The sequence below is a fragment of the Trichomycterus rosablanca genome, chromosome 2 (genome assembly GCF_030014385.1).
Source record: "Trichomycterus rosablanca isolate fTriRos1 chromosome 2, fTriRos1.hap1, whole genome shotgun sequence".
In the NCBI taxonomy this organism is placed as follows: Eukaryota; Metazoa; Chordata; class Actinopteri; order Siluriformes; family Trichomycteridae; genus Trichomycterus; species Trichomycterus rosablanca.
Window position 1 is genome coordinate 54510370 of NC_085989.1, and position 27730 is coordinate 54538099.

The 27730-nt window shown below is 41.5% G+C and overlaps 1 protein-coding gene across 1 annotated transcript; it reads left to right on the forward strand.

Annotated features, from left to right (window-relative positions):
- On the forward strand, positions 1-27561 carry LOC134335518 (interferon-induced very large GTPase 1-like). The gene is made up of 4 exons (XM_063018062.1): positions 1-20; positions 7558-8205; positions 21129-21166; positions 22725-27561. Exons 1-4 carry the CDS (start codon positions 8-10, stop codon positions 27420-27422), a joined length of 5397 nt encoding a protein of 1798 aa, XP_062874132.1. The 5' UTR covers positions 1-7; the 3' UTR covers positions 27423-27561.
- The last annotated feature ends 169 nt before the right edge of the window (positions 27562-27730 follow it).

Sequence of the window (27730 nt, forward strand, 5' to 3'; positions counted from 1 at the left end):
AGGGACGATGGCGGCTGTAGGTAAGATTCAGAATTCTATAATAAACTGATTGCAGTTATGTGATGTACAGTACAGTGATGCATTATCATTATTTTAAACATTCACGATGTAAAACTAAAACACCGCGGTCACCAAATCTGGACTTTAATAAAGCTCGGTCTCGTTATCTGCACTTGAAGTTTTACTGCGCGTCTAAACCGTATTTTACGGTAACCGAAGTGTTGAAGACAATAAAGCTGTTTGTTTACAGTTTAATAAACTTAATCTACCGTGTTCTGATGCACAAGATCCACCTCATTCAAGAAAAGCATTAATTCTGTTATTAATGAAATACATTTCAGATGTTTTTACTGTAGGAATTTGTTGTGATCGGATCTCAAACTTGTGTAAAGTGTTTATTCGGTCGTGTACAGACCACTTATTAAAGATCAATAAAATAAGCAAATCAAATTGTTATCAAATGCCTATATTCATGGTTGTGGTGCTCATGTGTTGATTCTGAGAGAATTTAACTGTAGTAATTTGGGTAATAGAATAGCAAATTTGTATAAAGTGTATATTTGGTTGTGTTAAGACCACATTTTGAAGATCAATAAAATTAGCAAATCAAATTGTTATCACGTGCCACCCCTGAAGTCATGAAGAACACTTACTCTAGTACTCATATGATTTTGGGTCAATTTCATTGTAGAAATTTCAAATAATGGGATGGCAAATATATGTAAAATGTCAATTTGGATGTTTTAAAACCACATTTGAAGTCCAATAAAATTAGCAAATCAATTTGTTATTAAGTGCCACCCATAAAGTCAGGAAGAACACTTACTCTAGTACTTATCCTGGGATTTGGGGACAATTTTACTGCAGGAAGTTGGAATACTGGGATGCCAAACATATGTAAAGTGTCAATTCAGTTGTGCACAGACCGCTTTTTGAAGATCAATGAAATAAGCAAATCAAATTGTTATCTAATGGCATCCCTACAATTATAAAGAACATTTACTCTAGAATATATCCTGTGATTTTAAGACTATTTTACTGTTGAAATTTAGACTAATTGAATGTCAAACTTGTGTAAAGTGTCTGTTCGGTTGTGATAAGACCACAATTTACCACAAACACTGAACTGATATTTTACATAAGTTTGCCATTCCGTTATTTTAAATGACGAAAAGTAAAATTGTCCCAAAATCACAACATGAGTACTAAACTAAGTGTACTTTATGAATCTAGGGGTGAAATTTAATAACAATTGGTTTTCTTTTTTATTGATCTTAAAAAAAGTGGTCTAAACACAACCAAATAGACACTTTACACAAGTTTGTTATCATATTACTCCAAATGTCTCATGGTCAAAATCACATGGTGAGTACTAGAGTAAGTGTTCCTCATGGATCTATGGGTGGTATTTGATCATTTGATTTGCTAATATTACTGGACTGGAAGTGATCTGTACATAAGTTGTACATAAGTTTGCCATCTCATTATTTCAAATTCCCACAGTAAAAGTGTCCCAAAATCACAACATCAGTACTACAGTAAGTGTTCTTCATTATTCTAATGGTGGCATTTGATAATTTAATTTGCTTATATTTTTGGACTTCAAAATGTGTTCTTTACAAACAAACACTTTACACAAGTTTGCCATCACATTACTCCAAATTCCTACAGTAAAATTCTCTCAAAATCAACACATGAGCAGTACAGTAAGTGTTCTTCATGGTCATAATGGTGGGATTTAATTACTATTTGATCTGCCTATTTTATTGTACACACTTTTGTTTCCGGTACACTTTATGTGCATCAGAACTCAGTAGTAATGTATATTAAGCTGTAAAAAGATGATTTACCCTCTTCAAAGCTTCACAGCTGTATCACCGTAAAACATGGTTTAAACATGCAGTAAAACATTGTGTAGATAGTGTGACCGAACTTTTTTAAAGTGCAGATGGCGTGACAGTGGTAACAAAAACCATCAGGTACTGACAATATCCGGTCAAACTGATCATAACTTTAATTATTGTAGATTTTGTGATGTAACCATTGTGATATTTATTATAAATAAAATCAGGTTAAATAAAAAAGAAAAAATGTCACAATAAAGCTCTTTTTTTGGCTTTGAACATGATTACGATATTTGCAAAATGTCTACACTAAAGTTTTTAGTGCGAGCATAAACTCTGTTTTACGGTACCGAGGTTGCTGGAAGGAAATGAGTTTAACAGCTTAATAAATGTAACCAGAAAAAAGTCTGTTACAACTTATAAGTGTTAGGGTGCCTGCGGTAGCTGGTGAACTTACCCCGGGTTCCCGGCGAAGCAGGCGTTACAGAACAAAGCAAAGCAAGGCCTCTTGTAGGCCTGCTGATTAGGGTGATTGCCTGCAGCTGCACCTGGCCTATTTAGGCCGCAGCGGGTGTTGCACCTTTGTTTCTGTTGCCTCTGTGTGTCTGGCTGTGAGAGCGTCTTCTCACCCCTTTTTGATAGAGAAAGACGGTAGCCTGAACGGGATTGTAGCCCGAACGGGATTGTAGGCCGAAAGGCTGAGGTTGTAGCCCTTTGTTTTCTCCAGGAACGCTCAGCCCTCGAGCTGATTATTTGTTTGTAGCATTAGTGCTAACACCCCTGCCGCATAAAGCAGGGGGTTTGCTTTAGCTACAGTGCCTTCTTTACGGTCTAATCATAGCGTTTTTTTGTCTCCTGGGTGGCGCTTTATGGTGAGCCTGTTGTCTCCAGCGCCGCAATCCCCTCATCCCCAGTTATTGCCTGTGCGTATTTCAGGTTGGCTGTTCCAGTTACGGGTTTTGGGAACTTTGACCGATCTGTTTTGCTGCTTCGGGTGCTCCCCTCATCGGGAGTTATTTTTCTATTTTTGCCGCTTTTCGGCCAGCACTGTTTAAGCGCTTTTTGCCCAGTTCCATTTCAGCAGCTAATGTGAAACGGTTAGCGCCAACGCCCAGCACCTGAGCGACTGGGGTTCGTGCCTCAGCGCATCCTTCATCTTTTCTCTTTTTTTCTTTTCAGTTTCTGCCTGCGGATCCAGCGGCTCAATCGGGGTTCTCCCGATTGATTTTTGTTCTGCTTTTTTTGTATTTTTCTGTTTTTTGTACCAATTGTTTAAATAAAATTGTATTTTGTATCTGCACCTTGGGTCATTGTCCTTCCTCATAACAGAAAGGTGCGACCAGTAAATGGACCCAGCAGATGCCCCGCCGGTTTCCGATATGTTGCGCCACCAGGGGGTGGATTTGGGCCGACATGAGCTAGCGCTCACAGAGTTGGCACAACGGGTAGCTGAGCTTACCCAGCATATGCCGACTGCTGAGTCTTGCCCCAGCCATCATGTCCATCCTCCTGTTCACCTCGGAATTCCCTCGGGAGGCGAAACCCCTATTCCGCCCCCCGAGCGATTTTCGGGAGAGGCCAAGAAATGTCGTAGCTTCCTCCTCCAGTGCGCATTGACATTCAAATTACAGCCTTCGCGTTTTCCCACTGAACGCTCTAAGGTGGCCTTCATAATATCCCTTTTGACAGGCAGAGCGTTGGAGTGGGAAACCGCCCTCTTGGAGCAGAATGCTCCCAAATGTACGTCAGAGGGTACCTTTAGAGGCGCTCTAAAGGACACCTTTTTTCATCCCTCCGGAGGGCGGGAAGCGGGGCCGCGGCTACTCTAGCTGATGCAAGGGCGACGCTCGGTAGCCGACTATGTATTTGAGTTCTGCATGCTAGCTGCTGAGTGCGGTTGGGAGGAGGGGCCGTTAACTGCAATTTTTCACCGGGGGCTAGGGGAGAATATAAAGGATGAGTTGGCCACTCGTGAACTCCTGACCACGCTAAAAGCCTTCTACTCACTTGCCACCTCCACTGACACTCGACTCCGCCAGCGAGTGCGTGAGCGAGGTGCTCACCCACCTTTTACCCGGTCTCAGGGACTTCCTCGACCGGTGTCACCAGACCCTGACCCCATGCAACTGGGATCGACTCGGGCAACCACACCCCCGTCTTCGGGCTCCTCTCCCCGACCACGGGCATGGTTAAACGAGTAGGCCGCTCACGATTCAGGGAATCGAGAGTGAGCCGCACCACCATCCCTAAACATGGCTTGTTTTTACAGGCCTGGTTGCATTGGGGCTCAGGGGATACTAACCTTAAAGTGTTTGTTGACTCTGGAGCTGTGGAGAATTTCATCGATTCCAACATGGTACGCAGATTGGGGATTGAGGTTCAACCACTACCTAACCTCATCTCAGTCTATGCCGTGGATGGGTGGGCAGTAACGGGCAGTCCCTATCACTCACCAGATACAACCTCTCATGTTGCATCTAGGCAGCCACAAGGAACACATTACCTTTTTGGTGACCTGTGTGCCTCAGCTCCAGGTGGTGTTGGGCTACTCCTGGTTGACCAAGCACAACCCTCAGATCGACTGGGCCACTGGTTTGATCTTCATCTGTGGAACGCGGTGTCGGGATTCATGTCCACCGGGCCCCAAGGTGGAGATCCCGGACCTGGCCCAGGTATCCACTGCGTACCATGACCTGCAGGACTTGCCCCCCCATAGACCGTTCGACTGCACCATAAACTTGTTGCCTGGCACTTATTCTCCTAGGGGGCGCCTTTTCTCTCCAGTCCAGAGAAGGTTGCTATGGAGGAGTATGTGCATGAGGCACTCAAACAGGGGTTCATCCATCCTTCTTCCTCCCCGGCCGGGGCGGGGTTCTTTTTTGTAGGGGAGAAGGACGGCAGCCTGCGCCCCTGTGTCGACTACCGCGGTCTAAATGCCATTACAATCAAGGATCGGTACCTGCTGCCGCTGATGGCCACGGCTTTCGAAGCCCTTCAGCAAGCAACTATTTTTACCAAGCTCGATTTACGCAGTGCGTACAATCTGATCCGAATCAGGCAGGGGGACAAGTGGAAGACCGCGTTACTCACATCCACTGGCCACTATGAGTATTTAGTGATGCCCTTTGGGTTGATGAACGCACCCGCGAACTTCCAACGTTTTATCAATGAGGCCTTACGGGAGGCCCTTGATCGGTTCGTCTATGTGTACTTAGATGACATTTTGATTTTTAGTCGATCCATCGACGAACATGTAGGGCATGTCTGACGTGTCCTCCAGCTCTTGCTCGATCCCCGCCTTTTCGTCAAGCTGGAGAAGTCTGTCTTCCACTCCCCATCGGTTTCGTTCCTGGGGTTTATTGTTTCACAGGGCGCCCTTCGCATGGATCCGGCTAAAATAAAGTCTGTGGAGAATTGGCCAACTCCAGGTTCTGTTCGCCAAGTGCAAAGGTTTTTGGGCTTTGCAAACTTTTTTAGGCGATTCATTCAGAACTTCTGCACAGTTGCCGCTCCCTTAACGGCCCTTACTGGCAAGGGACCTTTTAAATGGACGGTGCATGCCCAACAAGCCTTTGACAGGTTTAAGTCTCTCTTGACCACTGCTCCTGTCTTGCAGTTGCCCGACCCTGAGGAACACTTCGTTGTTGAAGTTGATGCCTCTGAGGTCGGGGTTGGGGCAATCTTGTCCCACAGAGCGGGCCCAGAAAAGAAGCTGCATCCTTGTGCCTTCTTTTCGCACTGCCTGACTCCAGCTGAGCGGAATTACCTGGTTGGAGACAGGGAACTTTTGGCCATCAAGTTGGCACTTGAGTGGCGACACTGGCTCGAGGGAGCAAAACATCCCTTCCTTGTTTGGACGGACCACAAAAACTTGTTGTTCATCCGACAATCGAACAGGATGAACTCACGTCAGGCTCGGTGGTCCCTATTTTTCTGAAGGTTCCAGTTTACACTGTCCTTTAGACCGAGCTCCAAAAACGGTAAGCCGGATGCCCTGTCTAGGCAGTGGGAACCTACCAGACCGGAGACTAAACCTGATCCCATTATTCCCTGTTGTCTCCAGCGCCGTTTTTGTTTCTGCTTTTTTCGTATTTTTTCCGTTTTTTGTACCTTTTGTTTAAATAAAATTTTATTTTGTATCTGCACCTTGGGTCATTATCCTTCCTAATAACAATAAGTAGAACAGTCTATAATGTTGGAAATTCAGACCTTCTCTGAAAGCCCAGGTATAAAATATTTAAAACAAAAATTTTACTTTCTTTTATTTATTAATGTTCTACTAACATTTTGGTTCGAGGTTTTACAAAGAATTCCCAGATAATATAACTTATTTAGAAGAAGTAATTTTGTAATATACACTGACTTTCTGTATTTCAGCTTTTGGTGAAATTCTCTCCCACTGAAAAATCCAACCTTTAACTGGAGTTTATTTATTCTGAGAAAAAAAAGCACGTGTGAGAATTATTGCATTTAGTACTCTCTACAATCTACATTTGAGTATGAAATGTACAATCTACATTTGCCAACAAAACAGCACTAAGTCTCTTCTATCACACTATAAAAAGCAGGAAATTTGAGTCCATTCCTCTTTACAAAATTTTTCCAGACTGTCCAGGGTCCCAGATCCTCTCTTGTGCATTCTCCTCTTTATTTCACCCCACAGGTTTTTAATGGTGATGACTGAGGTAGCCATGGCACAAGTTTAATTTTGTGTTCAGAAAACCATATTTGTGTTCATCAAATCATTGGATCTGATGGAAATTGGCAGTGACAGATAGATTTTGCCACAAATTTAAAATGTCCTGGTATTTCATGTAGTTTACAATACCATGTACTTTAACAAGATTTACAGATTTTAACAAAATTTCCACCATACCTAATAATGGGCATAAGTTTTTTCTATGTAGTCATACTTCTTTTTATGCCAAACACATTTGTACTGTGTATGAATATATATGTGACAAATAAACCCTGACTTGATTTGTAGCCAAAAAGCTCAATTGTTCTCAAAGCTCAAAGTCCCAGTAGTGTTTAACAAACTCCAGTTGCTTGTATTCATGGCTTAATGACAGGAAAAGCTTAATGAGGGATTTTTCCTCCAAATAAATTAACTTGATTATGTTTTTCAGTGTGAGACTAATATAATCTGTTAAATGGCAGATAATTATAGTGTCAGTGATTATGATGGGAACTGCAATCTCTGTAAGTTCTGTATAAGATCATGTTCATCAGCTGGTCCTGCAGTGTGTTGATTAAAACATGGTTTGTGATTCATGCACAGATTATCTACCACTAAGAAAGAGGAGAAGTATGTCCCCACCTCTCACAAGTAAGAATTTTTGTTCCATACTTGTAAAAATGTATTTCTAATTAAGTGAACGAGAAATGAGACATTTAAAAATAAACTATTAGTCAACTATGTTGTAGTCATTACTGCTCTGTAGGATAAATGATTACTCTCACAGTAAAAGCTTTTTGTCAGACAATGCATGTTGTTCTGTCCAAATAGTTCAGTTTTCATCTTATCATACAAGAGAATCTTTTCTCATGTTACATGTTAGTCCTATAAATGTTTTAACTAAATTCGATATAATTTTTAAATGATACAACCCATTAAATAGTACATGTGCATTCTAGTGAAGCATCCTGTTAAATCTCTAAACAGCAGTAATACATATGTTTATGATTTTTTTATATTTTCGCTCATTTTCAGTGTCTGAACTGAGGATAATTCTGTTAGGAAAGAGTCACTCAGAGACCAGCAGTGTGGGGAACTTCATTCTGGGTAGAGCTGCATTTGACACTGAAGTTCCTCCACATTTAGTAGATCAGCACAGTGAGAACGCCAGAGGATGGGTGGAGGAAAGATACATCACCATCATCAATGCTCCTCATCTGTACAATCCAGAACTCACTCGGTCATCTGAGAGACTAAAAGAGTGTGTTTCACTTACTGCTCCTGGTCCTCATGCTTTCTTACTCATGGTGCAACCTCAGAGTTTTACAGAGGAGGACACGAACCAACTAAAACACTTACTGAACTGTTTCAGTGACCGAGCACTAAACTATTCTATATTGATCAGTACTGACTGGGAGGCTGAAGAGGAAAAATCTTCAAGTTTTAACAAGTTTCTGGATGAATGTGACGGGCGGTTTTACCAATTTAAACACGGAGATGAGACGTTGATTTGTCGGTTGTTTAAGGATATTGACAAATTGCTGAAAGTAAATGGAAGTTACCTCACATGTGACATTTTTGAGGATGCAGAGGAAACTTTGCAGCATTATTACAAAAATAGAAAAGATGAAGAGAGGAAAAGTGCAGATATGACGTTTAACATAGTAGGGAGTGTTAAAAAAGGTAAGTGTTGAAATGAACATAAATATATCAGCACACTTTACCATGGTTAAATGAATGTCACATTTGTAAATGTTTATTTGGAAATGTAACTATTTCATGTGAATGTTGACATTTTTACTGTGGTGGAAGTTGTTGCTCAGCTTCACAAACACTGATCTTTCATCTGGAGTTTTATCTGTATGGTTAGCATAGCATTGGCTTAAGACAACTGTACAAAATACCTTAACAAAAAAAAAATCCTGCAAGTCGAGAGCAACATTAAAATAACAAGGATTAAACCTTGAGAGGAACCAGACTCAGCAGAAACCTCCATCTTTCTTGGGTGACTTAAAGATTAATTTGAATGAATTAGAATTTGATTGAAAACATTAAAATAAAATGATTTCTAACAAAAAAAGTGAAAAGCATAAGGAAATTGAGTTTACACCCACAGGCTTCAGCCTCAGGTGGGAAACAGGTTCACACCATGATGTAGTTTAAATGTGATAGAAACAAAATCATTAATAGTATAATATTAATTATGCCAAGTAGCATGAGACTCCGACACCCTTAATTATTACACCATAACTGAAAATGAGAGCTAGGAGGTACAAGAGTGTGCTCTTAGTTGAAGTGGACAGTCCTGGTCCTACAATGAGCTACGATTCCAAAACCATGGGCATTAATATGATAGCGCCACCACCCTCTTTTAAAAGACAGTGACAGCTTTTACTGTTTTTGAAAGTGTTATGATGAAAGGAGTCGGACCCAAGATGCAGGTTTTAGTTTCGTGAGCAACTATATTTATTAACAAAAATAAAACACAAACACAGAATAAACAAAAAAGAAAATGAAAAACAAAAAGTGTTAAAGTTAAAAGGTGAACACAGACCTTGGTTCACCAGTCGTCGCAGAAACCCTAACAGTATCCCCTCCTTTAGGGACACCTCCAGAATATGATGAGCGAGGACCCATGAATGCTCCTCAGGGTGATAACCCTCCCAATCGACCAAGTATTGGGTGCTACCCTGCACCTTCCTCGTCTCAAGGAGGTGGCAGATTGTGAATGCAGGGGCACCCTGGATGTTACATGGGGTGTTAGGCTGAGTGGGAGGAGAGATACCTTCACACCCAAATGGCCGCAATTGAGAGACGTGGAAGGCTGGATGGACTTTCATCCGAGCGGGTAGCTCCAACCTGTATGTCCCAGGATTTATCCGCCTTACTACTTTAAACGGGTCAATAAACCTAGGTGGCAGTTTATGGGAGGAACCCGGGTAGACAAGAGTAGACAAGAGTACACTGTTGGCTCGGACGGAAGGTAGGGGCCGGTTGCCACCTGTGGTTTGCATTGCGCTTCATAGAGTGCTTTGCGGCTTGGAGAGCCTCCTTGGCCTTTTGCCAGGTGGCGTGGCAGCGGCGGACATGCTGCTAAATAGATGGGACCTCCACGAACTGTGCCTCGAAGGGAGACATCCCTAATGCAGAGTGGTGAAGGGTGTTGTGGGAAAATTCAGCCCATAAAAGTTTGTCCGCCCAGGTGGTCAGATTACCTGCTGTAAGCCACCTAAGCATCTTCCACAAATCCTGAATAACCCACTTGGACTGCCCACTTGGCATTAAGACCGCAATAATCAATGCAAGGGCGTAGGGACCCGCCCTTCTTGGCTACAAAGAAGAACCCTGCACCCGTCTTTCTTGGCTTCCTTTCCGGACCAGACCACGAGAAGAGACGTCCCCTGGGAGGGGAAGTGCATGGCAGAAGGTCAATGGCGCAATCAAATGGTCTATAGGGGTGGTAAGTCCTGGGCTCAGGACTTACTAAAGACCTCCTCGAGGTCATGGTAAACAGACAGGACCTTAGTTAGATCCGCCGGTGCTATGACGGACACCTTAGATTCTGGTCGTGGGCTAGCCTGTAACAGGCATGAATCCTGGCAGCGTTTCCCCCACCCAAAAATTTACCCAGTGCCCCAATCAATCCTAGGATTGTGTTTACTGAGCCAAGAGAAACCTAGGACTAATTGAAGATGAGGGACCTGGGTAACTAGAAAAGTGATCTTCTCCTCGTGATTGCCGAGGAGAAGAGTGACATCACATCTGGGAACGTAAATGCACTAAACAATTTTGGGAGCAGAACGGCACAGTAGATGGACTGTACTTCAGAGACTGTGGTTAGCAGCACTGGAGCACCACAGGGAACTGTGCTTTCCCCTTTCCTGTTTACACTATACACATCAGACTTTAATTACAACTCAGAGACTTGCCACATGCAAAAGTTTTCTGATGACACTGTGATTATTGGGTGCATACGGGATGGACAGGAGGAGTATAGGAACCTGGTTGATGACTTTGTTGCTTGGTGCCGGTTGAACCATCTACAGTTAAATACATAAAAACTAAAGAGATGGTGGTGGACTTTCATAGATTTGGGCATCCCTTGCAGCCGGTCTCTATTGAGGAGTCTAATGTGGAGTTAGTAAGGACCTACAAGTAACTTGGGCTGCAGCTAGACGATAAATTGGTCTGAAAGCATGGACAATATATGCAAAAAGACACAAAGACTGCTTTATTTCCTGAGAAGGCTGGGGTCCTTCAGCAAATGTAGGACACTCCTGCAGATGTTTTATCAATCTGTGGTTGCTAGCACTCTCTTTTATAGTGTGGTGTGCTGGGGAGGCAGCATTAAGAAGAGGGATGTAACACGGCGGGATAAACTGATCAGGAAAGCTGGAAAGGTGGTCGGAATAGAGCTGGATTCACTTGTAACTGTAACAGAGAAAAGGACTCTGAAAGTGCTTTCCATCATGGACAATCAAAACCATCCACTGCACACAACTTTTCTGCGACAGAGAAGTGTGTTCAGTAACAGACTACTGTCACAGAGCTGCTCTACAGACAGACTAAGGAAATCCTTTGTTCCCAGAGCCATTAGGCTCTTTACCTCTATGCAGGTGGGGGGGCAGGGAGGAACTGAGGAATGAATGGAACAGAATTGTGGCACATGTACAATAATCTATGTATGTGGGTGAGCACGTGTGTGTCCACATTTGTGGGCACTCATGTGCACATGCACAGACAGGCACATCCGCACCTTATGTACATAAATCTGCACATTTTCTGACTTTTTCTTATATTTCTTATATTTGCACTGTGGTGCACTTTATACTTTATAATTCACTTTAAATTCATTTTATAATTTACTTCATAATTTATATCTTACAACTGTGACTTATAATCTATACTAGCTTCACAATGTTAACTGAAATAACACCTCCATATGTACCACATGTACCATATGTACCCTCAAGTCCTGTTTTTGTTGTGTGTTGTCCGAGTGTTGTTGTGGTTATTCAGATACTTTTTTGTATAATGTGAAGCTCTGTAGTGTGTACTATTACTTACTTTTTGACTTTGATTTATGTAACTTGCTACTGAGGCCTTAATTTCCTTTGGGATTAATAAAGTACCTACCTACCTACCTAATGAAAACAATAGGCAGCGCGAGGGCTGTGTAACAGTCGCATCAAACTTTCCCTATCGGAAAATAAAAAAAAGGCCTTCTACCTCGGCCTTTCGACCTACACACCCGACTATCCTAGTAAAGCCCGGGGGTACCTTCTGGCCCCAAAAACGGTGAGAGGTTACGCAGCAACATGACAAAGGAACAAAAGGTGCAACAACTTGCAGCCACACTAGCTCTGCTTAAATAGGGCAGAGTCAGCTGTGGGTTGTCAGCACTAATTACAGCGTTTGGTATTTAAGGGTTTGTTAGCAAAGGTTCTGTAACACACGCAAGATTTTGAAATGTGGGATTTAATGCCTATTCAGTCAAAAGATTCAAGAGATTCAAGAGTTTTATTGTCATGTGCACAGAAGAACCAGCAGTTACATTGTACAATTAAATTCTTACTTCGTTCGTCCTCCAAAATTAAAATAACAGAATAAAAAACTTAGTATAAAACTTTTTTTAAAAATATATCAATTTAAACTATAAAAAACGTTCTATATACAGAGGAATAAAAATAGGAATAAACTAAGGCAGTAAAAAAAGGCACATAACAGCAGTTACATAAGGTGCAGAAATTATGCAGTGTTATACAGCATAAATACAGACAATACAGCAGTTATTTTAGGGTGCAAATTGTGCAACATTATATGCAAGTAGTAGCAGTCATTTAAATGTGCAATAGTGCATTGTAGATAGTGATGGGAATTCCGGCTCTTTTTAGAGAGCCGGTTCTTTTGGCTCCCAAGTGGCTCCTTAGATTTTTTTGTTCCTTAAATTAATTTATTACCAAATTACATGTAAAATCAATTACTATTGTAAAAACATTGTATCAAACGTTTATTATTTAAATGGCTTTATCTATATACTCAACATGGAACAGAGTGCTACAACAATAAATTATAAAATACAAAAACAAAGACCCATCTCAATTAGACAAAAAGATCTGATTGTATATATTACTTGTAAATTTGCATCTAGAGTGAAAGAACACATCGACAAAGCATCACTCAACAAAATATAAATGAAAATGTGCAAAACAAAAAAAAGCAGCATCCAGGTGACAGTATTTGTAAGTCTTTAGCGAAGATCCTGTTTCTCCTTCTGTTTTCATCTGCCCTGTTTTTTTTAAAAGATTCTCTCAAGCAGCTCATCTTTGATGGGTTGATCCTGTTTTTCCTTTCTGTTATGATCTGCCCTGTTAAAAAAGATTCTCTCTGAGTGGACAGATACACAGTCTATGTGCCATCACATGTATAAGATGTGGGTAGACTGAACACTTGGTCTCCCACCAGCTCAGTGGGTCTGAACTTCTCTGTAAAAGGGGTTCCTCATGTCCAAACTTTACTGTTTCCTCTCACTCATTTTCCTCACCTTTCCAGCGTGTAATGTCTGCCTATGTAAAGCGCTGAGTTCTCTCTCTCTCTCTCTCTCTCCCTCCTGTTCGTTTGCATGCTGACTGTGCATGCCACTACGCATCTTGACCAATCATGTGCGGCTTTAACAGAAAAAAAAAACGGAAAAAAAAAACGGATCCCGTCGTTCACTTTAAAGAGCCGGCTCTTAGAGCCAGATCGTTCGCAACCGACCCATCACTAATTGTAGAGGATGTTCAATGTTCATGAGGTAAGTTGTGTATGTGACAGTCCATGTTTGTTCACAAGCCTGACTGCCTGTGGGTAAAAACTGTTGGTCAGTCTTGTTGTTCTGGCCTTTATGCTTCTGAAACATTTGCCTGATGGCAGAAGAGTGAAGAGGTAGTTTTGGGGGTGTGTGCTGTCCTTAATTATGTTGGGGGCTCTCCTGACCACCCTAGTATGATAAATGTCCTGTAGTGCAGGGAAGGACGTTCCAGAAATTATTTGTGCAGTTTTTATTACATGCTGGAGAGCCTTCCTGTCCTCTGCAGTGCAGTTTCCATACCAGACTGTGATGGAGCTGGTAAGGATACTTTCCACCGTACATCTGTAGAAGTTGCTGAGAATTTTGGTTGACATGCCAAATTTCCTTAGCCTTCTCAGGAAGTACAGTCTCTGTTGTGATTTTTTGATGATGTGATGTTGAGGTGTGTTGCAGGACCAGGTGAGATCCTCACTGATGTGCACACCCAGGAATTTGAAGGTTTTCACCTTCTCCACCACTGTTCCACCTATATACAGCGGTGTATGCTGTTCTCCTCTCCTCCTGGGGTCCACAATCAGTTCCTTTGTTTTGTTAATGTTTAATGAAAGATTGTTGTTTTGACACCAGTCCACAAGATCTGCTACCTCCCTCCTGTACGCCGTCTCATCCCCCCCAGTAATAAGACCAATGACTGTGGTGTCATCAGCAAACTTAATAATACTGGTGGTGTTATAAGAGGCCACACAGTCATGTGTGAAGAGCGAGTACAGAAGAGGGCTCAGCACGCAGCCTTGAGGTGTCCCAATGTTTATGGTCTTTGTGCTGGATGTTCAAGTGCCAATCCTGACAGACTGAGATCGGTCAGATAGAAAATCTAGTATCCAGTTACAGAGGGTCGGTGTCAGTCCAAGGGTGTGGAGCTTTTCGGTGAGCCTGTGTGGTATGACTGTGTTGAACGCCGAGCTGTAGTCGATGAACAGCATTCTTACATACGTGTCCTTGCCTTTCAGATGTGAAAGGGCTGTGTGCATGGCTGTGCAGATTGCATCATCAGTGGATCTGTTTTGACGATATGCAAACTGTAGGGGGTCCAATGTGTCCGGAATAGCTTTTTGGATATGAGTCATGACTATCCTTTCAAAGCACTTCATTACGATAGGTGTGAGCACAATGGGACGATAGTCATTCAAGCAGGTTATTGTGTTTGTCTTTGGGAGTGGAACAATGGTGGTGGTCTTAAAGCAGGAAGGAACAGAGGCTTGCATAAGAGACAGGTTGAATATGTCTGCAAACACATCCGCCAACTCTGATGAACAAACCTGTAGTGCACGTCCGGGAATGCTGTCTGGACCAGTTGCCTTCCTTGGGTTTATCCTCAGAAGTGCCCTGCTCACCTCCATCACAGACACAGTGAGTGAAGCGTCCTGTGTGCTCTCTGTGGCTGGAACCTCTTTCAGTGGTTCGATGGTGAGGGCCTCAAAGTGCGCGTAGAACTCAGTCAGCTCTTCTGTTAGTGATGGATTGCTGGTTGTAATGTCTATGTTCCTCTGCTGGTAATCTGTGATGTGTTGCAAACCTTGCCACATGCGCCGGGAGTCCGTATTGATGTAATATCCCTCCAGCTTCAGTGTGTACTGTCTCTTGGCCCCTTTGATGGCTCTACGCAGGTCATATCTGGCCCTTTTGTAGTCCTCTGTGTTGCCCGAGACAAATGCAGCTGAGCGAGCACGTAGCATGGAACGAACTTCACAGTTTATCCAGGGTTTTTGGTTGGGGTAGTTCCAGCAGTGTTTAGTGGGAACAACAGCCTCAGTGCAGTAGCTAATGTAGCCAGTTACTCCAGAAGCATATTCCTCTAGATCAGGGGTATTCAACTAAAATTGAAAGAGGTCCAGTTAGAAAAAATTTCTTGAAGCAAAGGTCCGGAATATATATATATATATATATATATATATATATATATATATATATATATATATATATATATATACATACATACATACATACATACATACATACATACATACATACATACATACATACATACATACATACATATATATATATATATATATATATATATATATATATATATATATATATATATAATAAAATTATTTGTAAATTTTTTTTAGAGTTTTTTCAGTTTTTCTGACTTTTTTATTATTATACATTGTACTTTTTATTGTCTATTTTTTGTACTGAGTGCTGTACTATACCTTCGCTGCTGCAACACTGAATTTCCCCACTGTGGGACTAATAAAGGATTATCTTATACATACATATATACATATATATATATATATATATATATATAGCATTTAGCAGATGCTTTTGTCCAAAGTGACTTACACAATGAGCAACTGAGGGTTAAGGGCCTTGCTCAGGGACCCAACAGTGGCAACTTGGTGGTGGCGGGGCTTGAACCGGCAACCTTCTGTTTACTAGTCCAGTACCTTAACCACTGAGCTATCACTGCTATATATAATATATATGTTATAATATATATAAGTAGCTGTATCAACATCTGCATGTAATCAATAACTGACTGTCAAATCACATGTCTGTTTATTTATTAGGATTTTAACGTCATGTTTTACACTTTGGTTACATTCATGACAGGAACTATAGTTACTCACTACACAATTCTCATCAGGTCACAAGTTTATATCGAAAACAATCATGGACAATTCAGTGTCTCCAATTCACCTCACTTGCACGTCTCTGGACTGTGGGAGGAAACCGGAGCACCGAAGGAAACCCACACAGACACGGGGAGAACATGCAAACTCCACACAGAGAGGACCCGGACCGCTCCACCTTATCAAACTTTTCTCTTATTAAATTAAGAGAAAGTAAAAATAAATTGTGCTCCAGTGGGAAGTAAGAACAGAGATGAGTCTCTCCATCACGGATTAAATGCTGTATTTTCGCTGTACACGTTTCTTTTTTGGAGAGCGACATTTATCTCCTGTCTCACTCGTCTTTTTCTCAGCTTTCTCCGGCACAGTCGTCTGTATCTCTCCCTTCGTTTTTTCTACGTTCGCTATCTTTCTTTTTCTTTCCACCATCTTTTCACATGTAACTCGCCTCTAACTCTCTCATCTGTCTGCACTGTAGAGTCGCTGTGTTTACCGGCAGGAATGCACAGACTTGATTGGCTGAGTGGTGTCACGTGATTGGTCTGTGCGTTTTTCTCATTCGCTAAACCGCTACCGTAAAGACTACAGAAGCTGCGCCGGTTAAAATAGAAGCGCTCCGTCAGGTTTCAAATCATAACTTTCCGTTTTGGCTGTAGGTTCGGGTCCGTATGGGACAGCTTCTGGGTCCGGACCCGGACCGCGGTCCGCCTGTTAGTGACCTCTGCTCTAGATCAACAGTACAGTCCTCTCTCAGAGCAGCAGTTCTAAACACGTTCCAGTCTGTGCTGTTAAAACAGTTCTGAAGTTCCAGATCAGTTTCTTCATTCCACACTTTAACAGTTTTACTCACTGGTGGTGCTCGCTTGAGGAGTTGTCTGTATGCAGGATAGAAGAACACGGAAATGTGGTCAGACTGTCCAAAGTGTGGCCGTGGTACTGCCCTGTAAGCTCCCTTTACGTTGCTGTAGACTTGGTCCAGCACGTTCCTCTCCCTCGTCGGAAAGCTTACATGTTGGTGATATTTGGGCAGAACACGTTTTAGGTTGCAATGGTTAAATTCACTGGATGTAAAAGAAAGTCGAAGTCCAAAATGCTTAATGAAAGTTCATGGTGAACTTTACCGATATCCAGTAGTGCTTCTCTGCTATACCTAATTTGTGCGTGACTAAACTTTGTGTTTAATACAAACAAAAAAGCTAAAATAAACCAAAAATAGTGTTTGAGTGAGGAGGACGGTATGAAGACGTCTGCAACGGTGGGCGCCATCTTGGATTCTTGTTTCTTGAATTTCTTGAACACTTGGATGGGTCAGTAGTACCACATACATGTTGATCCATCAAAAAAATTATGCTGATTTTCAAGTTCAATTCAAGATTTTTTTGGCCTTGGCATTATGCACAGAGATTCCAAAAAAAGTTGGGACAGTAAAGTTGGGACACAAAGTTACCACTTTGTAATGTTGCTGTTCCTTTTCACCACAAAGACATATTGGCTCCGACGAGACCGAGTGATTTAGTGTTTCAGCTTTTATTTTGTCTCATTCTTCCTGCAAACACGTCTTAAGATGTGTAACAGCACGGGGTCGTCGTTGTCGCATTTTGCCCTGCAGGCAGGCCAGTCCAGTACCCGTACCTTCTTCTTTTGCAGTCAGGCCTTTGTAATGTGTGCAGCAGGTGGTTTTGCATCGTCTTGTTAAAAAATGCTGGGCGTCCAAAGACGATGTCTTGAAGGCAGCACATGTTGCTCTAACATCTCAATAAACTTTTCTGCATTAATGCTGCATCACAGAGTGTAAATGACCTTTACCAAGGACACTGACACACCCCATACCATGACACACCCTGGTACTGACACACCCCATACCATGACAGACCCTGGTACTGACACACCCCAATACCATTACAGACCCTGGTACTGACACACCCCCATACCATTACAGACCCTGGTACTTACCCCCCCCCCCCATACCATGGCAAACCCTGGCACTGACACCCCCCATACCATTACAGACCCTGGAACTGACACACCCCATACCATGAAAGACCCTGGGACTGACACACCCCCATACCATGAAAGACACTGGTACTGACACACCCCCATACCATGACACACCCTGGTACTTACACCCCCCCATACCATGACAGACCCTGGTACTGACAAACCCCATACCATGACAGACCCTGGGACTGACACACCTCATACCATGACAGACCCTGGTACTGACACACCCCCATACCTTGACAGACCCTTGTACTGACACACCCCATACCATGACAGACCCTGGCACTGACACGCCCCATACCAAGACAGACCCTGGTACTGACACACCCCCATACCATGACAGACCCTGGTACTTACACACCCCCATACCATGACAGACCCTGGTACTGACACACCCCATACCATGACACACCCTGGTACTGACACACCCCATACCATGACAGACCCTGGTACTGACAAACCCCATACCATGACAGACCCTGGGACTGACACACCTCATACCATGACAGACCCTGGTACTGACACACCCCCATACCTTGACAGACCCTTGTACTGACACACCCCATACCATGACAGACCCTGGCACTGACACACCCCATACCAAGATAGACCCTGGTACTGACACACCCCCATACCATGACAGACCCTGGTACTGACACACCCCATACCATGACAGACCCTTGTACTGACACACCCCATACCATGACAGACCCTTGTACTGACACACCCCATACCATGACAGACCCTGGCACTGACACACCCCATACCAAGATAGACCCTGGTACTGACACACCCCCATACCATGACAGACCCTTGTACTGACACACCCCATACCATGACAGACCCTTGTACTGACACACCCCATACCATGACAGACCCTGGCACTGACACACCCCATACCATGACAGACCCTGGTACTGACACACCCCCATACCATGACAGACCCTGGTACTGACACCCCCATACCATGACACACCCTGGTACTGACACACCCCATACCATTACAGACCCTGGCACTGACACCCCCATACTATGACAGACCTTGGTACTGACACACTCCCATACCATGACAAACCCTGGTACTGACACCCCCCCCATACCATGACAGACCCTGGTACTTACACACCCCCATACCATGACAGACCCTGGTACTGACACACCCCCATACCATGACAGACCCTGGTACTGACACACCCCCATACCATGACACACCCTGGCACTGACACACCCCCCATACCATGACAGACCCTGGTACTGACACACCCCCATACCATGACACACCCTGGTACTGACACATCCTCATACCATGACACACCCTGGTACTGACACACCCTCATACCATGACAGACCCTGGTACTGACACACCCCCATACCATGACAGACCCTGGTACTGACACACCCCTATACCATGACAGACCCTGGTACTGACACACACCCATACCATGACAGACCGTGGTACTGACACACCCCCATACCATGACAGACCCTGGTACTGACACACCCCTATACCATGACAGACCCTGGTACTGACACATCCTCATACCATGACAGACCCTGGCTTTTTTGACTTGTTGCTGATAACAGTCTGTCATGATCCTTTTTGTCTTTAGTCCGGAGCACACAGCATCCATTTTTTTTAGAAAAGACCTGGAATGCTGATTCATCTGAACACAATACACGTTTCCACTGTGTGATGGCCCATCCTAGATGCCAACAAGCCCAGAGAAGTTGACGCCGCTTCTGGACATGGTTAACATAAGGCTTCTTTTTTACACAGTAAAGTTTTAAGTCTCATTTGTGCAGTAACTCTGTATTGTAGAGCTTGATAATGGTTTGATAAACTAATCCCTCAACCATGTGGTTATATCAGCTATTGTTGAGTGGAGGTTCTTGATGCAGTTTTTTATACACTGAAATTCCTCCTGATTCTTTGAATGGTTTAATGATATTCTGCACTGTAGAGGGAGAACATGCAAATCCCTTCCAATCTTTAAGGTTCATTGTTTTTAAACATTTCAATAATCTTTACTCATCAGAGACTCTCAGCCTTTCCTGGATGCAGCTTTTGTACCAAATCATGATTACAATCACCTGTTTGGAATCTCATCATTATTTAGTTTTTTCACCTCATTACTAGCCTAAATTGCCCCATCCCAACTTTTTTGGGTCAGTGTAAGAAACTCTGTTTTTTTTTATTAGCATTTTCCATAGTGTCCCAACTTTTTTCTGATTTGGGGTTGTAGGATTTAAAACAAGAGATTCCTCTAATACCTACTGTATTTTCTAGCCTCTCCAGTAAAATGTTATGCTCGATAGTTTCATAAAAACAGAACATAACAAGTTGTAACAGATACATGTGATGAGTTTATCAGGTAAACATAATCAAATGATTTAAATTGCATATATGAGGGATCTTCAAAAAGTTTCCTCACTGTTATATTTTGGTTATAAGCAGTGAGGGCGGGAGGATAAGTAATCGGTCGTGTCTGAGAGACGCTTAAAGTCCGGATTTAGCTCCATCTGATTTGCACCTTTTTGGACGCTCAAAGAAGCTTTAAGGGGAAGAAGATTTTCATCTAATGATGATGTGAAAGCAGCAGTGCATCAGTGGCTACGATCTCAACCAAAAACATTTTTTACTGATGGTATTAAAATTGTGCGACGCTGGTAAAATACATCAGAAGGTGACTGTGTCATTTGTATTTGAAATTCTTAATAGAGTTTGAAAAGTGCGAAACTTTTTGAAGAAGCCTTGAATAAACCCAAAAATAAATACTTAAACTAAAATACATTAAATAATCATAAACTGAACAGGGGGTCAATTCAGTGCAGTTTCACTCATTTATTAACATAATTTAATTATTAAACCTTGGTGATTTAGTGCATAAAATTTTGAATGGCCACTCCCTAGAAGTACCTTAATTTTGAATGGTGGAGGCTTTAGCAGACTCATTTATTCAGAGTGATTTACAATTGTGCCCAAAACAATCCATGCAATTGGGGGTTAAGGGCCTTGCTTAGGGGCCCACAGTGGTAACTCAGGGGTGAGGGGCAGGGGTGAGCTAACACTGTATTTCCATCATGATCAGTTAGGCTGAAATAAATAATCATTTGTACTTTAAATTGTTTATTATCTTCATCACACAATATTTTGTTATTTTTATTTACAGACTCCAGCTCTAACCTTTATCCAGCAGAAACAGAATTTGTAAGTAGTTCTAAATTTATCTTTGCATTCATGGTTAAAAATCATTTATCTTTTTTGAGGTTTTAGGAAATGTGTTTTTACTATGTGAACATACTGTATATACAACCCCAAATCAAAAAAGACAGTAGGAATCATGCAAACAAAAATATTCTGCAACACAGTCCAAAAAGTTGGCATAGTAAGCATTTGTAATGTTGCTATTTCTTTTCACAACACTTAAACATGTTTTGGCACAGAGGACAGCAAGAAATGAGGTGTTTCAAGTGTCATTTTGTCCCAATTGTCACACTGAAATTCCTCCCAATTATTTGAATGGTTTAATGATATTATGCACTGTTGAGGGAGAAATATGCAAATCCCTTCCATTTCTTTGAGGAATATTGTTGTTAGACATACAAATTTTTTACACATTCTTACACGTTGTTCACAAACTGGAGATCCTCTGATCATCTTTGCTCCTCAAAGACTTTTGTGGATACTGCTTCTGTACCAAATGTTGAGATCAGAGCTCTGTGGGGGCCATATCATCATTTTTAAAACTCCTTGTTCTGCTTCATGCTGAAGATTTGCTGCAATTTGCTAAAGTGCAGTTCCAAACCTGCAAGGAACCTCCACCATGCTTGAGTGTTGCCGGCAGACGCTCATTATTGTACCACACTCCAGCCCTTCAGCTAACAAACTGCCTTCTGTTACAGCCAAATATTTAACATTTTGACTCATCATTTCAGGGCACCACAGTTTTTTTGTGCATAGTTGAGTCACTTGGCCTTATTTCCATGTCAAAGGTATGGCTTTTTGGGCACAAGTCTTCCATGAAGACCACTTTGACCAGACTTCTTTGAACAGTAAACTGGTGTAACTGGATTCTGCCAGTTCTGAGCTGATAACACTGCTGGACATCTTCCGATTTTGAAGAGACGTAAGCATGATGTGTCTTTCATCTGCTGTACTAAGTTTATTTGACTGAGCTATGTGTCTATGGTTCTCAGAGTTGCCTGTTTCTTTGTGCTCCTTCATAAGAGCTTAAACAGCAGTTGTTGAAACCCCAGTCTTCTTTGAAACCTTTGCCTTGGAGAGACCCTGCTGATGCAGTAGATCTACTTTGTGTCTTGTTGCTGTGCTCAGTCTTGCCATAGGGTATAACCTGTGATGAAACTGTCCACAAACTCATTGTCCACATCATTGTACCCTCACACACAGCTGTTTCTGTTTCAGTTAATGGCAAACCTACAATCTATATATAAAAATGATGATTATTATCACCTGTTCGGTATAATTAATGAGTCATGAATCTAACTGTAGTCCTACAACATCCCTGAATCACACAAACATATTAGTACTAATTGTCAATACATTTTCAAAACCAAAATGAGAACTGATTCATAAACTCAAGTGGATGCAAACTGGAACAGATTGCATCCTATTAAACGTCTATTAAAAGTGTACTAGACAATTTTGACTTTTGATTTCCTTTCCCAGATGCTGTTAAAATGAATTAAAATGGATTATGAGTTTTAATAAATATGCTGTGATCAAAATGTTTAAATGTGTTTTACAGGAGAAAAAGATGAAGCTTGGAGTAGAAGAATCTGAATCAAAATGTGAAGTAAATATAAAAACAAAACAACTCTTTACTAGACTTCATCTTTTGGAAAAGCAGAAAGTAAAAACAAAAACTGCAGATGTTCTTCAGCTCACTTCTCTTTCATTACATTGTCAAGAACCTTGTGAAGAAAAAGATTTGGTTCACACCTTCTTACAAAGGTTGTTAATGATGGATTACAGAGCAAGATACATCAGCACCAAAGAAGAAACTACTTATAAGCCCTCCACCTCATGTACAAAAGAAAGAAAAGGTGATTTATTGGCTGAGCTTTTTGCCAAAAAAGCTTCATCTTCTGATGGTGCGCGTGTATACAATCCTATCCATCCCATGGATCTTCAGATGGCGGTGTTCCACTGCTCAGACAGTTTCCTGAAGCAACTAATAGTGACTAAACTCTCTCAGTGTCAGTACGCTCTGCCTCTACTGGTGCCAAATCCATTTACTGGAAATATTGAGTTTCCTCTGCGGACATTTCACCAAATTATTAAAAGCTGGAAAACCACTGACACTTCTGGTACCAAGATCAGTAAAACCCAGCATGTTTATGAAGCAGAAACTCCAATGGTGGCGTTCTTCAGGTTAGGAGATGTGTCCTTTTCCAAGTCTCAGCTGATGAACAGCTTGATCAGTAAGAAGCATCAGACGTTCTTCCACAGACACTGTCCAGGCAGCATTAAAAACCGTCTACTGATTAATGGAGTTGTGGAGATTGCTTGGTACTGTCCATCTGGAAATGAAACTGATCATTTTACTGACTGTGTTGCTTTCTGTAATCTACATGGTGATGCAGAAACCAGTAAAGAACAACTGGATATTCTGACTGAAATGTCGTCTGTAAATGTTGTTCTTTTATCTGATCCTAAACATGAAAGAAATAAGGAGATGCTACAGAAGCTTCTAAAAGGCCCCAAACCACTCATCTGTCTCCTTTCTGAGGATGAATCAGGTGTTAGCGAGATTGATGACAGAATATACAGAATTGGTTTAAAAGACAGAAATCAGTCAGACGTATCTGAGAACATCAGAACAACTATCACAGAGTGTCTGACCAAGTCATCTTCAGTTTTTAAACTTGATCATTTACACAAAAACAATGAGATCACCGTAGATGAAGATGATCCTGAATGCAGGAAAGGAAAAGAAGCTGCACTAGAGATAATAAAACATCTGGAGGGGAAGGAAATATCCACATTAAAGGAAACACACCTGCCCTGTCAAGGGAAGCTCTGGTATGAGTGGTGTCAGATAAACAAAGACTCACATCGACTTCAAGGAAACAATTTAGAAATGCAAAAGAGTGAAAAACAAACAAAAATGGAAAAAATACGTGAAGAGCAACAAGAAATTGGACAATCAGACTTTATGAAAAAAATTGTTTCCTCACTGAATTCTCTATCAGGAAATGAAAAATTATTTTTTATTAAATGGCTTGAGATTCTAGTGGACAAACAAACCTCAGATGGTCTTTCAGATCTTCATCACAAGTACAATGAAACATGGACAAGGGTTTTAGACCTCAAAAACAAACATGACACATCTGAAAGAGAAAAGTTGAATGCTGAGCAAACAGAACTTGAAGAAATATCTGTAAAGCTGAATGCAGCAACATTTGGTCTGGAACACATCTTCAGAGAGATGGGTCAGATATATGAGTCAAGTAAGAAAACATCTGGAGAAATAACTATCTACAATCTCCCTAAACTTGCTGCAGAACTCATAAAATCTGGTCTTCCAATAGAGTTGATGGATGGTGATGCTACTCATGTTCCACTGATCTGGGTTTCAGCAGTTCTAGATGAACTCATAAAGAAACTGGGAGACCAGAGAGTCTTTGTGCTGTCAGTTCTAGGGATTCAGAGCACAGGAAAATCCACCATGCTGAATGCCATGTTTGGACTCCAGTTTGCTGTCAGTGCTGGAAGGTGCACCCGAGGAGCCTTCATGCAGCTGGTCAGAGTATCAGAGGAGATGAAGGAGCAGCTGAAGTTTGACTATGTTCTTATTGTGGATACAGAAGGGCTTCGAGCACTTGAGCTTGCAGGAAAATCCACTCACCATCATGATAATGAACTTGCCACATTTGTTGTAGGTCTTGGAAATCTGACTTTGATCAATATATTTGGTGAGAACCCTGCTGAGATGCAGGAGATTCTTCAGATTGTTGTTCAGGCCTTGCTGAGAATGAAGAAGGTCAAACTAAATCCCAGATGTATGTTTGTCCATCAGAATGTTGGTGACATCACTGCTGGAGAGAAGAACATGGAGGGCAGGAGACGTCTACAGGAAAAACTGGATGAAATGACAAAATTAGCTGCTAAAGAGGAAGACAGTGAAGCTGAGTGCTTCAGTGATGTTATTGCTTTCAATGTACAAGATGATGTTCAGTATTTTGCACAGCTCTGGGAGGGCAGCCCACCAATGGCTCCACCAAACCCCTCATACAGTGAAAATGTTCAGAAGCTAAAGAGAGCTATTTTCACAAATGCTACCAAGTCTCATAGTATGAAACTCTCAAAGTTTAAATCACGCATCAGTGATCTGTGGACGGCTCTACTGAACGAGAACTTTGTTTTTAGCTTCAGAAACACACTGGAGATTGCAGCCTACAGGAAACTAGAAACTGAGTTTGGAAAATGGACCTGGTCCCTCAGAAGTGCCATGTTAGAACATGAAGAAAAACTGCACAACACAATTAAAAACAAAAAACTGCAAAAGATTGAGGACAAAGACCTTTATGATGACATGAAGAAGACCAAAGAAGAAGTGGAGAAATCAATGAAATGTTACTTTGAAGAGGACAAGGACAAAGACATTTTAATTCAGTGGAAAGTGAGATGTGAAAACAAAATTAAACAACTTCTTGAAGATCTTGTTAAAAATGCAAAAACAAACCTGAATGATTTACTTCAACAGCAAAAAGATCGAGAAGCTTTTGATGACAAAAAGACAGAATATGATGAAAAGCTCTTCAATATGAGTAAAGCACTTGCTCTACAACTAAAAAGCACAGAAACTGGTGAACAAGTCCTCAGACAGGAATTTGATAAAGTGTGGAACAAATGGGTCACTGATCTGACACAAGACACACCTGTAGAGAAACCTTTTGATGTTTGGGAGGATGTGATACAGATTCTATCTGAAGGTAATGAACAAGCTGCTGTGTATGAGCGAAGATCTCAGGAAGATTATACAAAGATACACAGACTGGGAGATTATTTATGTTACATTTTGAAGACAATAAAAATGATTCCTTTTGAAGTCCAGGAGTCAGTGAGGAACCTAATTAACAATGTCATCCAAGAATCTGAGGACTTGATCAAGAAGATCTGCAGCAAAATTACAGGACTGGGATACAAAAACAGCTACATTCAGGAAATAACTGACCAGGTCAAACACAGAGTTGAGAAATATCACAGTGAGAACAAGACAATAAAGCTGAAGAAGGAATTCACTCTGGATCTCTGTCTTCATGTGTGTTATCATGCAAAACCCAAATTCACCAAGATCCACCAACAGTTCAGAGATGAAAATGATGTAAAATTGTATCTTGAAAAGCAGAAACCACAATATTACAGCATCTTCCAAAACTACTGCAGAGGAGCAACAACCACAACAGTATTTGGTGAACTTGTCTACAACAATCTTGTACCAGCCATCCTGGAAGCAGCCTACAATAAAACTGCTATTGATCTGTCAACACAGATGAGATCAGACATGCCAGAATTTAATGGTAACAGGTCACTGCTTGAGAAACACATCCTGAAATCTCTGGCAGAGCAGGAGAACTTTGAGAAGTACATGGGGTACATCAACCACCCCAAGAAACACTTTGAACAGTTCATTATAGAAAATGTTGATAAATACATCACTGATAATAACAGAGAGATTCTGAATCTTCTCAAAGGAAACCTGAAACACAAAGAGCAGAAAGTGATGAACGCTGTGAACATCACAACTGAAGAAGTGAAGAACAGCAGTGGTGATGCAAACATGTGGCTGAGAAGTTTGAAGAATTCACTAACAGATGAGCTGAGCTTAAAAGAAATAACTTGCACTGGTCTGGAGGAAATTACAGATTTAGATTTTCTTCAGAAGGTTGTAGGTGATGGTCTCACAAAGATGATGTCAGAACAACATAAAAGCTTCAACAGTGTAACAGACATCAACATGGAGAAGTTCAGGAAGAAACCAGATGAGATTCTGATTGAACATCTCTGTCAGTGCTGCTGGGTTCAGTGTCCATTCTGTAAAACGATCTGCACCAACACAATGGAGAATCATGATGGAGATCACAGTGTCCCCTTCCACAGAGTAAATGGAATCAAAGGATGCTTCTACAGAGACACAACAAATCTCTGTGCTAATATTTGTACAACTTTAGTAAAAAGTTGTAAAAAGTTCCACCCCCATCATGGTACAGATGATTTGGTACCCTACACAAAATACAGAACAGCAGGAGGAGAATATGCTAGGTGGAGCATCACTCCTGATAATTCAGAGTTCCCATACTGGAAGTGGTTTGTGTGCAGATTCAAAACAGACCTGGAAAAGTACTATGGTAAAACATTCCAGGGACACGGAAAGATTTCCACTGCATGGAGAAAATACACAAAAAAACAAGCTATAGAGAGTTTGGATAAATACATCTGAAGAATTGTACACACACACACACACACACACACACACACACACACACACACACACACTATACACATACAAACTCTACATACACACAGACACACATGGTATATGTATACACACACAACAGATATACAGTATAATGATTACTTATTAACATGATCAGATGAGTAATTATTTATATTCTCAATGCCGTAAAGAGTTATTTTAAGTTTTCAGGGTTGTGAGATTAGTAGAATGAGCATAAATTTGGTGTTTTCTTTTAAATGACTGTAATAATGATTGTGGTTTTAAATGTAAGTGCATGTTACAATATCTCA